This window comes from Trichechus manatus, unplaced genomic scaffold (genome assembly GCF_000243295.1).
Source record: "Trichechus manatus latirostris isolate Lorelei unplaced genomic scaffold, TriManLat1.0 scaffold00109, whole genome shotgun sequence".
Classification (NCBI taxonomy): Eukaryota; Metazoa; Chordata; class Mammalia; order Sirenia; family Trichechidae; genus Trichechus; species Trichechus manatus.
In genome coordinates this window covers 1,448,373-1,467,154 of record NW_004444045.1, presented here as the reverse complement: position 1 = coordinate 1,467,154, position 18,782 = coordinate 1,448,373, and the positions used below count along the sequence as shown (strand labels likewise).

Sequence of the window (18,782 nt, the reverse complement as noted above, 5' to 3'; positions counted from 1 at the left end):
ATTATGACTTTAATATATCTTTTTGAGGGACACAATATCTGCTGATAGAGCCTTTATTTATCGAAATAAAATACTTACAACCATTGAAAGTGGTCGTTTTACTTTCCAAAATAACAACTCAGGGAATGCAGTATACCGAAAGTAAATAAAAACTACCCTGAAGTTGAACTTAGTCAACAATTTAAAGATACATTTTACAGTTAATGCATCCTGGCCATCAAGATCTGATGTGTTAGTTAGAGTTACAATGAAACTGGATTTTCACTAAGTGGTTACTTGCCCTGAAAGCTTGTCCTTATACGATGCAGGCCTCTAGTGGTTTTGATCAGTGCATCCTCAAAGCTTGAGCAGACTGGAAGCACCTCGCAAGGAATGCCTTAAAAAAAAATAGCACCACACAAGCTCAAGCCAAGCCGCTTGTCGTTGAGTCGATTCTGACTCATAGCGACCCTATGGTGGGGTATAAAGCAGGCCATGTGGGGGCCGTCTGAAGAGCAATGAGTTTTAGAGTCATTTAGGTCTAAAATGGGCTATGTGACCTTGGGCAAGTTACTCAAACTCTCTGTGTTTCAGTACCTTAGCTGTAAAATGGGTATTTCACATACAGTTCTTAGGTCATAGAGTAGTCGCTCAATAAATGTTTGTTTCCTGTCTTCCCATCCATTTGGTAAAGCCCATGGATCCTCCAATCAACCACCAGGATACAAGCAGCCCAGGAGTTAAAGAGAGCGAGCCCAAAAGGCAGGTCTACTGTCACTCCTTTTGCTCTAATTCTAGCAAGGTTTCTGTGCCCCATGAATACTGTGCCCTGCAGCGTAGGCAGTGCAGAGACTCAGGCGAAGAGCTGTGAGTCCAAATATTATTTTTTGCCCTAAGATGCCATTTAATCAGAACTTTGTCCCAAAAATAATGGCGTAAGCTTAATGATTTCAAAATTCGAAAAGCAGAGGTAGATTTTTATTATATGCATATTAAAAGACATGGAAGACTATACACTAAAATGTTAATAGTGATTATCTTTAGATGGTAGAACTTGATGACTTATTTTCTTCTTTATATTCGCCTCGACTGTGAAAATCTTCTATCCTCTAAGGAGCATGGGGTCCTCGTGGCAGAGTGGTTAAGCATTCGGCTGCTAACCAAAAAAATCGGCAGCACAAATCCACCAGCCCCTACTTGGAAACCCTATGGGGAAGTTCTACTCTGTCCTATAGGGTCGCTATGAGTTGGAATAGGCTTGATGGCAGTGGGTTGGGTGGGTTAAGAAGCATGTGTCATCAGAAAAAAAGAATGCTATTTACATTATGAGAACTAAAAAACACAAAAATCCAAGGATGCAGATTTTCAGGGTATAGAAGTCTTGCCCTCATCTCTACAGGATGCCTGTACTTTTTGTGTTTTCCTTGCCTCCCCTCCCTCTGCTAGAGGAGAGCTCAGCTTGACTAGGTTTTCCTCAGACCCAGCTGTCTTTCTGAATGATCCTACTAGAGAAGGGCAGGAGGCATGCACAGCCACCTCGTACTGGTGATCATATTTTCAGAGCAGGGATGGGAACTGGACAGATGCCCACTGTCTTTCCAATGTGACATGCTGTGCACTGCTGCCCTGGACAATGCAAGCACCATGACTCTGTTGCATGGACAAAGGGAGCTTCAGACAAGGCCCGGCATCACCCTCATCCCATACAGGTGAAGGGTAAGAAATTTAGTATTTGCTGAGTATTGTCCCTGGGTGGGTACTTGCTAGGTGCTTTGCAAGCATTCCCGAACTTTTACAGGCTCTCGTTAGACATAAGAGAGAGAATTCACTTCCAGATGGTGCTGGTCAGTATTGGATAAATGGGAAATTCCAGTGGCGTGGCAGGCAAACAAGGAAGTGGTTTGCTTATTCAACGAACGGCTATGTGCTCACCAGGTGTTGAAGAGTGTCGATTTAATAAAGCACGCTTTTGTTCCTGCGTGGATGGGGCGGGGTAGGCAGGGAGAATAATGTGTGATAGGAAGACGAATCGAACTTTCAAATTCCTTGCTCTAAATTAGTGATTCTCAACCGTGACTGGGCATTAAAATCACCTGAAGAGCTTTGAACATTACGGTGCCTAAGTCCTAGCCTAGATCCACAGATCAGAATCCCTGGATTTGGAATGTGGGAATCTGCATTGATGCAAAGTTCAGGAGCCTTTTGATATTTGATCCATAAAAACAGAATTGAAAGGGGAGGATCTGCCTAATCGGAGTAGAAGTTCTCCTAAGCTTTGTCTGCCTCCACCATTAAGGGCACTATTCTAACAAGGTATGCTGCCAACGGTGTCAACAACTCAATAGCATTTATTTGATTAAATTCTGTATATGCATCATGACAAAACCAATCAAGTTACACACTTAAAATATATGCATTTTACTGTATGCCAATCATACCTCAATAACACTCTTAACAAAAAAAAGTCTTCAGAAGGGCACGTTCCTCCACGCTTGCTAGGAATAGGGCAATTGTATAACAAATGGAAAAGCGTAGGAATAATTTTATGGCATCTTAAAAAAAAAAAATCCAAACGTGTTTCTAGGTGCTAGATGCTGAGCGGAGCCCTGGTGGCACAGTGGTTAACCATTTGGCTGCGAACCAAAAGGTCAGCAGTTTGAATCCACCAGCCACTCCTTGGAACTCTATGGGGCAGTTCTACTCTGTCCTATAGGGTCACTAAGAGTCAGAATCGACTTGATGGCAAGGGGCTTAGATGCTAAGGACCCCCTGGGTGTCACAAATGGTAATGTGCTCCACTACTAGCTGGAAGGTTGGCGGTTCAAACCCACCCAGAGCCGCCACGGGAGACAGGCCTGGAGATCTGCTTCCGAAAGATCACAGGCTTGAAAACCCTTTGGAGCAGTTCTACTCTGCACCACAGAGTCGCCGTGAGTTGCAGTCGACTCAATGGCAACCAACAACAACAGGTGCAGAGTATACAAAGGCAGAGAAACTATAGGTTTCACAACTACGGAGATCAAAAGGCACACAAACATACACGGCATCACACACGTATCAAGAGGCACTATGTGGCACTCTTCTGAACGTTTACATACTTCATTGGATTGAATCCTCACAATCCTATGGGAAGGTACCATTTTGTAGACGAGAAAGCTGAGTGAGACACAGAGAGGTAACGAGACCAAGGCCACAAAACTATTAAGTAAGGAACCAGAATTTAAATCCAGGCTCTGTCACTGGACGACTGTGCAACCCCAAGAGAAATACTACACCTTCCTAGACCTAGGTTTCTTCAACTGTAAATTATGGATATTGAAAATCAAATGAGAAAATTCACATAATATGCTTGGCAGAGTGTCTGACACAAACGTTATCATTTTACAGATGAAGAAAACAAAACTCTGAGAGGTAGGGACATGTCCTGGATTCAAACCTCAGTCTGTTTTCATCTCTAAAGTGGAATTCTTACACTACAGAATACTACCTTCCTGTACAACCAAATGCACAGTATAGGAGATGTTTACATACTTTATAAATTGTCCACACTGTTACTTCCTGCTTTCTCAGAGTTTTTTCCATCTTCCTTACATACAATTTTGCCACTTTATGCTTAACTCCTTTACAAGGTCTTTAGGTAAGGGAAAGAGAAGCTCAAATTAATTATCCTATTAATAAAAATTTCTCCAAATTTGCAAAGACCATTGGCTATAGTCACACAGTGACAACATCTCAGGATTAATATTTGCTTTTAACTATTACAAAAAGCAACCCAGTACTTTCTAAAAATTAAGACTGTATGTTATATTTACCTAGCATTCTGCATATATTTGGGGCCCTGGTGGGTCAGTGGTTAAGCCTTCGGCTGCTAATCAAAAGGCTGGCAGTTGGTTAGCTCCTTGGAAACCCTACTCTGTCCTATAGGGTGGCTATGAATCAGAATTGACTTGCTGGCAATGGGTTTGATTTGGTTTTTCTGCACATATCACACCCATTTAATCCTTGATACAAGCTTGTGATTTTATTTAACTTTCATAACAATCATGTGAAGAAGGTACTATTCCCTTTTTACAGCTGGGGGAACAAAAGCACAGCAAGGTTAAATGTTTTCCTTAAGGTCATAAAGTTTGGAAATAATTGGCGGAACCGGAACACTCACTGACACCTTTCAAGGCCCTTGTCTGCAAGCTGCTATCTTTTGCAGAAAGCTGGGATATCTGGTTTCTTCACTTGCAAGGCTTGGCACAGAGTAGATTTCGGGCCAATCTGGACTAAGCTGCAAGGCATCTCTTTTATGTAGAGCCAAGTTCTCTGGCCCCAGTGTCTAGCACACTAGGTGCTCATTTAAGTTCAAAGGTATTTATTAAGAAGCAAAATAAATGTTTGTTACATAACTGAATCGTAGAACATTGTTTCCTTAATGATGGCAATGGATGCTTTTCAGCTACTACCATTTAAAAACATTAAAAAAAAAAAAAAAGAAATAAAAGCCACTTACAACAAGTGCCAACTCTCTCATGACCATCAATTCCACTGGAGGGAGGAAAGAACAGAGAAACCTTCAGGGTTTCCAAACATGAAGTCCTATGACTCCATCCTAGTCCACACCTGACCACCCTGAAAACCAATGACGGGTACACTGCTCTTGGGTTTGTCAGTACAGAACCGCAGTGTTGTTAGCCTGCACTGTGCGTCCAGGAAAGCAATGGTTCTGCACATGAAGGTCACGCCCAGAGGGAACAGCAATGGATGACAAGGTCAACTGAGTCACAGTGGAGTTGCTGCTCACCAAGGCCCCTGTGTTGTACAAAGGAGCTATATTAAGACAAATCATGCTTTTACTATCTTAAGAATACACTGCTGACTGTCTGGATTTTTTTTTTTTTTTAACTTCAAGTATGTTTTGCTATGAGCAGCCTAGCAAGTTTTGACCCTGCCATGGCAACGATCTGACCATTTCTGAGCAGTTCTGTACACAGGGAAGGGAGGTGGGCAGGGTGGGCCAGAGTCGGGTTTGTGGATGGCCAGTTTGCGCATTCCTGCAGCTTTGGCGTACCTCGCTGTGAACTGGCTGTCACTTCCCAGGCTACCTATCTCACAGGGCTGTTGTAACAGATTCAGAAAGAGTTTCTGAGTTCCCTGAAAGAAAAACATCCAGCAAAGAACTGCAAGGATTAAGTATTCCTAGTATTACACTTTCCGTCTGAATTAATCTTTTCAAAGTCATCTGAGACCTGAGGAAGGCAAATTCACTAGAAAAGCCAAGAGTTACTCCAGGTAATCTTTTCTAAAAAGTGGGAACACTTTTTTCTGATACTTTGATCAAGAGAGAAGAAATTTCAGGAGAGAAACGAAGAGCTGTATAAAATGGGATAACGCTGCTAATAGCCAAACTCAACTCTTAATTTATCCACCCATCCACTCTCTGTAGTAAATATTTATTTAATATATACAATATACAAAGCACTGAGCCAGATACTATAGGGATACAGAATGATGCACTGTGACTATGCCATAAGATGAAACTTTTGTTTAGATTTCCTTCCCAAATAAACAAAGGTTTCAAGTTTCCCAGAACATGGAAGAACAAAAAAAATTTTTTTTTCTATATTATGACTTACTGGCCTCATAGAAAAATTTAGTTTAGAGCACACAGGGGAAGAATCTATTCTTTTATCTATTAGTTTCCACTGACAAGCAGCAGCTTTCTCAAGAGTGACTAAGCTACAGAATGACTAAGTTTCACAAAAACTGATTAAATCTGACATGCGCAGGACATGGGGAAAGAAAGGAACCCATGTGCCCTTCAATTCCAATAAGGAGACTTGAAACACATTGTCAGGGAAAGCAGGAAGAAGATCATGTGGTTTGGAAAGAAGATCAAGAAAGACAGGACAGAAATATTCCCAGTAACAGCAGGTCACTTGGGCTTCCTTGCACTTCCTGCTGTATTCAATCACATACAACTCTGCGATGAAAGGAAAAGTTTAAGTCCTATCTCACGCCTCACTTCTGCCGCTGACTGAGCTTGAGAGAGAAAATTAAGACAACCTTTCCAAGTTATTCAATCAACGCAGAAATTGTAGTCTGGACGTTAAGGGAATAAGCTCATTTAAGGTGAAATAAAAGACTTGTTCAGCAATTAGCCAGTGTCCTTACCCAATCCATTTAAAACAGGAAGTCCCAAATTTCCTTAAAGGTTTACTGGTATTAGTTTTCTAGAACTGATCATTCTATTATATAAATTCTTCACGTGTGTTTACTTTTCCCCATAGAGTTATGGCTAAAATGTCCTCAAAATTAGAACCAACTTCTTAAGATCGGCTTATTTCACTTGTAATATCCTAATTTTTCCTGGAAAACTGCTGTCCTGGAACAAATGGAGTGAACTGAATGCTGAGAACCAGCTCTCCTGTCCAAGGATGGGAGGAATAAAGAGGGGTTTACACCCCAGGGTAAACAAAGACATCCCCACAATAAGATCAAGATCACCTTGGGGAAATCGAAAGCACATCAAACGAAGTTCTGAAGGTACACTTCTGCTCAAGAACCAACAAGATTGCCGTACTTGGAGCTCCATCGGCAAGAATAGGCGGGCTCTTCACACAAACGTAAAGTGAGACTCAGCTAGCTCCGTGTCCCATGGTGTAATTTCACATGCAGCATACAAACAATTCTTACTTACTCCTTTATTTATTTATTTTCATTTTCCCAAAATGAAAAGTAGATCAACTTACACGGCTCTCTGGCAATGAACTGAGGTACAGTGTTGGGCAGAGGAGTACTGGGGTTTGGAGTCCCTACGAGTTTGTTCTTGGCCATCTTCGTGTTTGCCTTAGCAAACTCTAGTCGTAGTGTTTGCGGAATTTCAGGATCGAAGCGGATGCCCTTTGGAAATAAAGAACAAATGGAAGATGTTTTCATTTCCTTAGAGTTAAACCGGAACGGTGACAAAATAAACACACCAGTAAACCCTGGTCTGTATGAAAAAGAGGTCAGCAAGCGCTCTCACGACTGACACAGAACACGCGGAAACCGGTAACCCAACAGCACTACAGGGTTAGGGGATGTCATTTACTGAATTAAAACATTTTGTTATGTGGTTTTTCCTTTTCTTCTTGGACAAAAGCTTTCCAGTTCAAGTTTCAATATTTGGACCTACACATTCCCAGGGGAGATGAAAACTTCAATTAATGGCTATCATCAAGAACGGAAGAATTAATGGAAAATCCTGGACAATACTAGAAAGTCTAACACCTAACATCTTAAGAGGCCTCAGCTCTGACCAATGTTCCAACTTAAGTTTAAAACCAACAAATGTCATTCTTCTATATGCATCAGTTTCATCACCTATAAATGGAGGGAGAAACTCCCATCCTTTTCCACTTGGTGAGTTTCCACAGGGGTGATACAAGTGCTCGGTGTTAATCAGAAGACAGGAATTATACTATTTTAGGATTTCAATATAACTAGTATCATTTGATTCTAGTTGGCTTATAAATTTGTATAAAATCTGAATATCTTCAGTTGGTAAAGCCCCGATTTTGATTATGGTTGACTTATTAGCTACAAAGAGAGACAAATGACTATATTGGCCAACAGAAGAAAGTAATTTCAATTACTCTTTGCCTATTATCACAGTTTACTGAAAACATATTTTAAAAAATGACAAACACGATAAAACACAAGCTTCAGGGTAAGACGAGCTTACCTAGGAACGCTCCCATTAAAGAATGCCTTCATTACCGAGCATAACAAAGGACCTCATGCTATCTAGGTTCAGTGCCATGGATTCTGGCTCCCAACAATAGTGTCAAAAACACACACACATCCCAGAATAGTGCAGGAAAGTACATCCAAAATAAGACTGAGGTCCTGTGCTTGTCCGTATGGTGTGTTCTGGAATGTGACGCGGTCCTGAAAATGAGGATGCTCAGAACATGAGTGCTCCATTCAGTGTTCGAATGTACAAGTCTGAGCCTGTGGGCCCCAGAGCCCCCTTTTCTTCTCCTTTATTAGCTTGAAGGAAAACAACTGCAATTTCCATAAGAAATGAGTAAGAATTCCTAATTCTCTAGACCAGGATGAAGGGCTGTAAACGTCACAGGCTGGGCTCCAAAGACATGAGGAAGTGCCTGTGACTGGAGGCAATGTCAGTGAGCGGAAGTGGGGGCAGGCGAGGGGAAGGGAAGCGAGGTCCTGGCGGAGATACAAGAAAAGGCACAGAGCCCTGACCCACAGACATCCCAGAGTGGACAGAATTATTTCATGAGCCTGGTTTTTTCATTCTTTAGGGGAAGAAACCAACTGAAGGTGACAAACGGGGCAAGATAAAAGAAGAAAAAGGAATCCACTGAAGAGGTGTGTCAATTTTGCGAAACCTAAAAAAACAAGCAAACAAACAAAACTTATCTTTTCCTGGTCTGTTTTTTATTGTTAGTTCAGGAAAGCTCAGTATTACCTTGCCAAAAACGTATATAAGGAAAAAGAACAAAGCTGCATTTTTTTTTTTTTTTTGCATTTGCTTCCATCCCCTTCCACTTAAGAGCATTTCACCCTATCAAAGCTAGTATCACAAGAGAATAAGTATTTCCAAATATGGACCTGAAAAACTGTGGTCTGCTGAGACACGCATAGTCCCTGGCTGTCACTTCAAGGTATGTGGTGTAAGGACTTCTGTAGTCAGATCAAAACCCAAGGCTCCATTAATTTCAGGTTGTCTTGCCTGGCATTCAACTCAACCAGCCTTCCTGTGTGAAGCTCCTATACCCAGAGCCCACATCTCCTTGAGCACAGCAGCCCAGGCCACTGGAGTTGGCATGAGCAGAGCATCCTGGGACCTGTCTGGAGTCCTCTGGAGCCTCAGGCCTCTGGTAAAGGAATTCTCTGTCTCAGGTCTCCCAGTGGTGTTCCAGAGTCATCCAAGGCTCCCCACACAGTGCCTGCCTCTTACACAACCTGGGCTGGTGGCTCACATCCTAAAACATGCTGGATCCCCCACCTCCAGCCCCCCTTCCCATGCTCCACCTCCCTTAGAGCTAAAATAACACCACCATAGTGTTTCAAATCAAAGTTCCAGCATCCTTTAAATGACCTAATTTGTTTGGCAGCTTATTCAGAGGCCAGAGGCTTAGAACACAAGCCACATTCCTCTGACATCTTTAGCAGCAATGCCATATTTGGTAATCAATATCCTGCTCAGCTAAGTTTCTGTCCAGAGGGATTAGCCAAGCCTAAAACATTTTAAATGTTAAAGGGTGGTGAAGAGGAGGCAGAGAGGGGTAGGAGAACGGAGAACTCGGCAATGAAGAAGAGAAAAAAAAGAGAAAGATAAGACAAAGACATGAAAAACAATAAAAGAAATCAAAAACAAACAAACAGAAACAAACAAAAAACACCAAAGCTTGCGCTTTTAATTAAAGCCGACTACACTTACTCTCTGTGCACAGTGACTTCACATAAATTGCTGTCAGGATAAGATAACTGCCAAGTCAAAGGAATTGGAATCTGTGCCTTTTCAAATCAACTTTTTCCTCTGTTGTTTGTAATTCACCAAAACTCTTCTTATCACAAACAGAAAATCTTTCTCTTCCAAATGTATATGGTGTCCTATTACATGTTGACTAGAAAGGACAGTTTCTAATATGATTATGATATTATCTGAGAATAGTTACTTACAAGCACTCTATCTGACTGCTACAATGACAGCCAACAATCTCTTCAAGATGGCCTAAAACATAGTTTTCCACTGACTTTTATCACAGGGGAGGGGATGGTAGTACTAAGCGACGGCCTGAAGAACCACCTATATTCCAGAAATACTCTTCTTTGCCTTCATTATGTAATATCAATGTGATTTCCCCTTGGTATCAGGATCAATCACACCAGCCAATATGGTAACTCCCTTCCTTTCCCTCTTGATCCAGAGGCATGAGGAGCCCAAAGTGGCAGGGTGGCATTCTTAACTTCCAGTTCAGTGGACTCAGTGATGTGTCTCCAGGTGGGAGCATTCCTCCCTTTGGAACTAACACCTCTCAACCCACAGACTATAGTGTTGCAGGGACCAGAAGCAAAAACCTTGCAAGTGGGTCACTAGGGGTAATAGTGAGTGGTGTCACTCCCACTTCCACCTCTTGATTCCTGGATCCAAGAATCCTGGCTATGGGAGAAACAGCACCATATACTGGACGCTGGGTTTAGAGCACATACAGCCTCCTGGAGAATGCTGCCACAACCCTGCAAAGCACTGCCACCTAGCTGGCACCGTAATTGTGTCTTTAGAAGGCCATTCCATCGTTCTGTCAATCTGCTTCAGGATGATGGAGAACATGTTAAGACCATAAATTCCATGAGCATACGTCCACTGCCACACTTTAATTGCTGTGAAGTGAGTTCCTTGATCCGAGGCAATGCTGTGTGGGATACCATGACGGTGGATAAGGCATTCTGTAAGTCCAAGGACGGTAGTTTTGGCAGAAGCATTGCATGCAGGGAAGGCAAATCCTTATCCAGAGTAAGTGTCTGTCCCAGTACGAACAAAACGCTGCCCTTTCCATTATGAAAGTAGTCCAATGTATCAGGGATGCAGGGTTGGCCTCTGCTGCTGGCAGACTGAACACTCAGCAGTGGCTGTAGCAAAGTCGGCGTTGCTGAGTAGAAGTCTATGTTGCTGAGTCCATGCACTATCTTCATCCTTGCCACCATAGCTGCTTTGTTCATGAGCCCACTGGGCAATGATGGGAGTGGCTGGGGGAAGAGGATGGCTGGTTTCCACAGAATGCATCATCCTATCCACTTGATTGTTAAAATCCTCCTCTGCCAAGGTCACCCTTTGGAGAGCATTCACATGAGACACAAATATCTTCACTTCTTTGGCCCATTCAGAGAGGTCTATGCACATGCCTCTTCCTCATACTTCTTTGTCACCAATTTTCCAATCATGTTCCTTCTAAGTCCCTGACCATCCAGTCAAACCACTGGCCACAGCCCATGAATCAGTATACAATTGCACATCTGGCCATCCATCCTTCCAAGCAAAATGAATAAGCAGGTGCACTGCTCAATGTTCTGCCCACTGGGAGGATTGCTCTTCGCCATGATCTTTCAGGGAGGTCCAACTCTGACTGGTGGGCCACAGTGACGTTTTGGGTCTCCTGGCATTAGTGTCAGTTCAGAGCCAGTGTCTAGTAATCCCCAAAGTCTGATTATTTCCTTTTCCCCAGTGTACAGTCACTCTCATAAAAGACCACAGATCTCTTTGGGGAAGGCTGGGAGGAAGATTACCGGGATAAATTTTTGGCAATGTAGTAGAGGTCGTTCTTCAAGGTTTCTCAACTTCCCCTTCATTCAAGGTGTTGTGGGTCTGCCAACTGGCTCAAGTCTGGTAACTGACAGAGGTGCTGTGACTCCCTATTCTACTGTCCACTTGACCTAGAATGCTTCCACTTGTACAGGTCAAGTAAATATTTAGTAAATTTCTCATCTACTTCACTATCAGGGACCCCATGACTAAGTAGCCAATGCCACAAGTCCATACTAGTCAGATTATTCTGATTACTGCTTTGATTCTTCTGTCCATTACGGTAACCATGCCTACTTTGTCTTTGGTGATTAAGTACAGCCACTTTGCCCCTACCACCATGGGGTCCAATCAGCCCCACTGTAGTTAGATGTCTTAATTCAGTTAGGGCAGTTCCCATGGTCAAACCTGGTTTACACAAAATAGCAATCACAGCAGTCTTCAAGGACGCTGGGGCTCCCTTCACAAATTTGTTCTTCACTGTTGTGGTAAAAGGTGTATCCTCTGGGCACCCCATGGGTAGGCCTGTGGGTCCAGCCTGATAAATACACTCTAATATGCCAATCTCCCTAAGCCTTTGGATACCTTCTTTCACAGTATACCAAGGCAGGTCTGGCATTTCAACTTGATTTAGTGACAGCCATTGCTTTATCCATGCCTCAGTGAACCAACCGAATAAACTATCAGATCCTTTTCTAACCTCTTGAGTTGAAACACTGAATAAAGAATCCGTGCTTAAAGGGCCCATATAGATAAACTCAGCTGATCCAACTTTATGTTCCTTGCATCACTATCCCACAGCCTTAATAGTTATTTTGACACCTATTCCCCAGGTTTCTGCTTGTATATATTAGGAAAATCAAGCAGTTCTTTTGGGGTGTAGCGTACCTCCTCCGGGGTCACACTTTGTACTTCACCTCTTGAGACTCACTGGCGCTTACGTCTAGCTGTAGGTCTAGAAGCAAAAATGGCTGGTGAGGATGGGTCCTGGGGACATCCAGCAGTGTCTTGTAAGGCATCTGCTGCAGGTGATGCCCCAAGCAATATTTCAGACAAAGACTCTTCAGGCACAGCTGGGTTAATCTCATCAGATGGGGGTGGAAGGGATAATAGTTTTACTGGGGCCGATGGCTTAGCAGACAAAGATGGAGTAATCTCTGCAGATGGGATTAAGAGGGTGGTTCACACAATGGAATTTAGGGGCTTAACATCCCCAGCTTCCTGATTATCTGCCTATATGTCTCCATCCCAAGTTTCAGGATCCCAGTTCTTCTCAATCAATGCCCTCATTTTAACTTCAGACACGATTTGAGGTTGGGAATTCACTGGTGTTGTAATTTAGCCACTCTTACAATAAGACACTGGGTTTGGGTTTTGGGCAATATTAGCTCCGTTACTACAAGGAATAAGGCTTTCTTTCAGGGCACAAGTGTCAACTTCCGGTCTTGTATGCGGCACTTGAGCTGTGACTCTGAAGCTTTGAGCTCATCCCTTTCTTTCACAACTTTGTCTAGTGAAAGTAGGACCAATCAATCAGCTTCCTTATACTTCCCATTCTGACAAAATTGTAGAAAAGTATCAAATATGTAATCACCAGAGCCTTGTCTATCACAAATATTTGATCCTGTGGTGGTGGTATTTTGCATATTTCTACTGTCACCTCACGCCACGGATTAGCAGTGCTGTCTTTACTACTGGAGATAGAGTCATCAGCACCTTTAAGACGAGCCAAACTTGCAAACCAATTCAGAAAATTCATCCTTACGATTTTGTTCTTCTAGAAACACTTTCAGTACCAAATATCTTAGGCTAGATTCTCCAGAGAAGCAAAATCAGTGAAGTATGTGTATATATATATATAACACATATATACAGACAGATTTATTTCAAGGAAATGGCTCACACTGTTGTGGAGGCTGGCAAGTCCCAAATCCATGGGTCAGGGGTCAGGCTGGAGGCTTCACCTGACTTACGTGGTTGCAGGGACTGATGAACCCAAAATCAGCAGGTCAGACAGCAGGATGCTGGCCAGGGGCTGCAGGAACTGGTGAATCCCAAAATCTGCAGATCAGACAGCAGGCTAGTGGCTCACATCCCAAGAACCAGAGGTCAGAGGATGACAAGTTGGATGCAAGATCAAGGGAGGGTGAGCTTTGCCAGAACGTCCATATATACGGGATGCAGGCCACACCTCCAAGGAAACTCCCCTTTCAACTGACTGGCTACTCATATCAGATCACAAAAGAGAATGATTACATAATATCTGCCAAACCACTCAGAATTGTGGCCTAGCCAAGCTGACCCATAACCTTAACCATTATGCAAAGCAACCCAGGTTCAATCTGATCTGTAGAGGCTGAACTCCCTACCCAGAGTATAAACTCTGGGAGATAAAAAGATACTGCTGACAAATTATGTATCCTTAGTGGACTAGTATTCTGGAGGACACCAGGGCAGTTTCAAATCCCTAATGCCTGTGCTTACACAGTTTTCTTTCCTGGGCCATAAAGAGGTTTATTTTAAAAAACACCTTATGGCATTTCTTCCTTTACGAACCCTCCTCTGTGGCCTTAGACAGGCAAATCTCCCCAGTTTCTAATAATGTAGCCCCCCTCTCCATCAGCTCCAACTCCTACCCCACCTTTCTCCTCTCTGCAGGTGACTCAACCCTCAGGAACTGTTTTATTCAACAACCTTTGCAATGCCTATCATCTCAGGTGTGGGATCACCAAAGTTTCACACAGAGAGCTATTAGAGACTCCTAAGGAAAATTAAATTCTCTATTTATACATTATAATACTCTAAACTCAAAGAAGGCTAGTTATTACTTCCTGACCTCTGCTGAGAAAAAAAAAAATATTCATTTTTTCTTTCTCTTACAAGATAATAAAAAGTTGCCTGGTCCTACGCCATCCCCATGATTGACTGCAGACTGGACCATTGTGATCCACAGGGTTTTCACCAGCTGATATTAGAAGTAGATCACCAGACTTTTCTTTCTAGTTTATCTTGGTCTGGAAGTTCCACTGAAACCTGTTCAACATCACAGTAACACATAAATCACCACTGACAGACAGGTGGTGGCTGTCCACAAGGTGCCCTGGCTGGAAATCGAACTCAGCTCTCAGGTATCAAAGGAAAGGATTCTACCACTGAACCACCGCTGCCTCATTAGCAACTCATGGAGAACTTTAAAATGCCATTTTATTGCTCTATAATCTGTATCAAAGGCTGGAGTCCTAGAAAGATAAGGGAAGAGCTAGTATATAATGAAACACAAGGAAATGGGTACGGTGAAAGGAAATTATCAAATCCCGAAGACCCAATTCTACCAGAATATAGAAAGTCACTGTGTATGAATTATAGCTCTTTTAGTGACTTTAAGGAGATAAAATGGAGAAGCTGGTAACTGAATATGCCACAAAGCCCAGATGCTAAGTAGGTTTTCTGTTTCTCTGTCTGTTGTGATATTGGCTTCTTGAGCACACTGGCTGGTGGTGAGTGATGTATGAGCTTGAAATCACGGGTTTAGGATCATGTAAAAGGAGACTGGATTATTCTGAACAGAAAAGCACAACATCATTCCAACTTTGCTTCAGAAGTCCCACTGGTACCGGATAAATGTTATCCCACATGAGTGGAGGTAAATATTAGTAGTATATTATTTGAATACCCAAAATAAATAAATATAAAAGAAAAAAAAGGGAGAGGGACTATTCTAGGATGATTCAAATACTTAGAGGCCTATCATCATATGCTATGTGTGGTCTTTAATTGGAACAGATCAGATGTAAAAGACCTTTTGGGGAAAAACAGAAAAAGCCAAATATAGGTTGGGTATTATGTGATAACTTGAGAAATAATGTCAGTTTTATTAGGTGTGACAATGATATCATAGTGGTGGTGGTTTGTGTTAGTCACCGTTGACTCATGGTGAACCCATGTGTGCAGACTAGGGCTGCTCCATAGAGTTTTCAAGCCTGTGACCTTTAAGAAGCAGATCACCAGGCCTGTCTTCCGAGATGCCACAGGGTGGGTTCAAACCGCCAGTGTTTCAGTTAGTAGTCTGGCGTTTAACCATTTTTGCCACCTGGTGACTCCATGATATTATGGTAATGTAAGGAAATGTCTTTAGTTTTTAGTACTGAATGTAAAATACACAGTTACAAAACGTCACAATATAACATCATGTATTTACTTAAAATACTTAGAAAAAAACAGATAAAGCGAATGTGGCAAAACGTTAAGTTGGTAAACTGTGGTGATGGGTAAATGGGTATTTATTATACTGTACTCTCAACTTTTGCGTATGTTTGAAGTTTTCATAATAAAAAATAAAAACAAAAATAGTAATTTTAACTGAGTACATAACTTTTTGCTAGATGCCAGAGACACAAAGATGAATGAAATGAAGTCCCTGCCTCAAGGAGCGCAGAGCTCCCACTCTGGTGGGGGGAAGTACAGGTAAACTAATGATTAGAGTATGAAGGGATAAATGTGATGCTGAGGGCACCATGGGAAACACGGTCAAGGCAAAGTGCCTGGCGAGCTAGGCACTGCATCACAGAGGAAGTGATGGAAGGGCACAAGGTCACCAGGTGGCAGTCCAGGAAAGGGCTCAGCAAAGTTCTGTGTGACAGGATGTGGAGAAGGGTGTGTGTGCAGTGTATGTGTTGCAGGGGAGAGTGGAAGACATGGCTGGACAAGCAGGCGGGAGTGAGATCATGAGGACATGTCGTGCCCTGAGTGAGAACTCTGGACTGTGTGCAGAGCTGAGCCATTAAAAGCTTTTAAGCTGGAGACATAATACGATCAGATCTATGTAGCAGAGCCATGGACCTCAAATGTCGGTGTGTACCAGAATCACCTGGAGGGCTTGCTAAACACAGATGGCTGGACCCCACCTCCAGAACTTCTGCTTCAGTTGGTGTGGGATGGGATGTGAAAATCTGCATTTCTAACAAGTTCCCAGGTGATGCTGTTGGTCCAGGAACGCCACTTGAGAACCACTGCATTCAGTATAACTCTAGTGGTGGCAGGAAAGCTGGACTCAACGGCAGAGACTGGAACAGACCAGGCATGAAGCAATTACCAAAAAACCAAAAAAACCAAACCAGTTGCTGTTGATTCCAACTCACAGCGACCCTACAGGACAGAGGAGAACTGCTCCATAGAGTTTCCAAGGAGCGGCTGGTGGATTCGAACTGTCAACATTTTGGTTAGTAGCTGTAGGTCTTAACCACTGCGCCACCAGGGCTCCAAAGCAATTACAGCAGCCAAGAAAAATCCAGGAAAGAGGGCTTTGGTAGAAATTGGCCGGGATGGCTGTCCTGTTCTTTCTTCTTTTCTGGGAAAGGCCCTCAGGGGCCAATGTCTATGCTCCTAGGGCTGACAGTTTAAGGGCAAACATTGCCCACACTGACCAAACACATTTTCTCTCCTGGGTATTTGAACCTTGAATGGAGAGAAAAAGAAACTGAAGGTGCCTGGAGCAGAGTCACCTTAATAGTCTCTCTCTAGAGAAAAGGTCTCCAGTGATGCCCAATGGAATCTTGGTGACTTGGTACACCCTTCAATTCAGTGAGCTATCAGCTACCGTAGCGTCCTTAGAAACAGCTCTACCATTAAGTAAGCCAGGCTATGAGTCCTTGACAACTAGTTTTAGAGTCAATGGAATCATTCATTTAGAGAAAATAAGAGTGAGGCAGAGCTATATATCCCGAGAAAGACGTCCACGGCCTTATTAGTATTTAAACGAAAAAAAAAAAAGCTGTTCGACAATGTTTCGTAATCTTGTTTGGGGGAGGAAGGACTGTATACGTATGTATGTGTTTATGAACACATCTGTCTATGTAAGCCCAGAAAAGTTTATAAAGCGACAATCATCCCATTAATAGCGGCAACCTTGGTGGTGGTGGTGAAGGGGAACTTCCATTCTGTACAATTTTGTATTGTTTGAATTTATTACAAATGTGTACAATTTATAAAGTTCAATATAGACTTAAAAAACAAAAATGGGGCACCGAAATAAAGGATTTCCCCGTAGGATTGGAAGAGCCAGAGCGTAACACTAAGCCAGCTATGCTGGTGTTTTCTGTGTATTGTTTCCCTTTTTAAAAACTTAATTTCAAGATCATTACAGACTTACAGAAAAGCTTCAGGAATAGTACAAATAATTCCTATATACCCTTCACCCAGATTCCCCAAATGTTAGCTTTTTTTTTTTTTTTTTACTATATTAGCTTTATCATTCTTCTGTTTCTTCCCCTTATTTATGTGTGTGTAAAATACACAATTGTTTTCCTGAGCTGTTTCAGAGTAAGCTGCAAGCATGATGCCCCTCTACCACCACATACTTCAGTTTGATTTCCTTAAAAAAAAAAAAAAGAAAATAAGACATCTCTTTGTTCCCCTGATCCACGATGGAATCCATGCTTACACACAGCATTCAGCTGTCATCTCTTCGGTCCCCTTTAATCTGGAATAGCGCCTCCATCCTTGACTTCCATGGCCTTGGCATTTTTGAAGAGTACAGGTTGTTGATTTTTTAGAATGTCCCTCAAGTTGGGGTTATCTCATTTTTCCATCTTGATTAAATTCGGTTGTGCATTTTGGGCAGGAACATCACAGAAGAGACATTGTGTCCTCAGTGGCATCACATCAGGAATATGACGTCATTTTTGTCCATTACTAGTGATATTAACTTTGATCACTTGCCAAGTTTCTCCACTGCTGTTCCTATTTTTTTCTCTTTTTAATAAGTATCTTGTAAGACCTTTCCCTTCTCCTCCATTCATTCACATGGTATCAACTCACAGATTATTTTACTCTATGGTATATAATCCATTACTATCATTATTTTTTTGGTGGTCAAATTATCCCAGATTTGTACATAAAACACCACACTCTCACATCTATCTCTACTGCTCTACATCTATTTAGATATATTAAAAAACCATGAGTTCATACTGATAGCTCCAGTTACAATCCAACACCATAGGGTTCATTCTAAGCTTCTCCTTTCCATATCTGTAACTTCTGATCTGACAGTAAGAACCCTGGCTCTCATTATCCATTTACACATTAAGTAGTTTCAGAATTCCTAACCAATACCACTACAGAACAAACCTAGTAACTACAGTTCAATAGACATTTGCAGTTCTCTTCGTCTTTAGCCTAAAGCTATATACTCAATATGAGGTATTGACGAATTGTGTGGGTTAGTTTTCCCACCTTCAGTGTGGTTATGTTATTCCTGTAAAATACATTTACACTCATTTGTTTGTTTGTATTCAACTCAGGAGTCCCTCCCCATCCTTCTTGGCATTTTATTTTATCTACCTGTCTATTCATATATTCATAGCATGTAAAACTGTCTACCATTTTATAAGTTAAAGTTGATTCATCAACCCATCCTTCTTTCTGTTCATCTATTTATGAACAGCACTAAGTTTTATGACCAGAGTTTTAACAATGCCCGCCGCCACGTGCTGTGACTTCCTGA

At 42.2% G+C, this 18,782-nt stretch overlaps 1 protein-coding gene across 2 annotated transcripts in view; it reads right to left on the bottom strand.

Annotated features, from left to right (window-relative positions):
- Positions 1–18,782, bottom strand: part of RBPMS (RNA binding protein, mRNA processing factor) — a 206,485-nt gene that overhangs the window by 75,783 nt on the left and 111,920 nt on the right. For both annotated transcript variants that reach the window (XM_004383383.2, XM_004383382.2), the window contains exon 5: positions 6,717–6,867. In XM_004383383.2, coding sequence (XP_004383440.1) covers positions 6,717–6,867 — 151 coding nt within the window. The remainder of the gene's footprint in view (positions 1–6,716; positions 6,868–18,782) is intronic.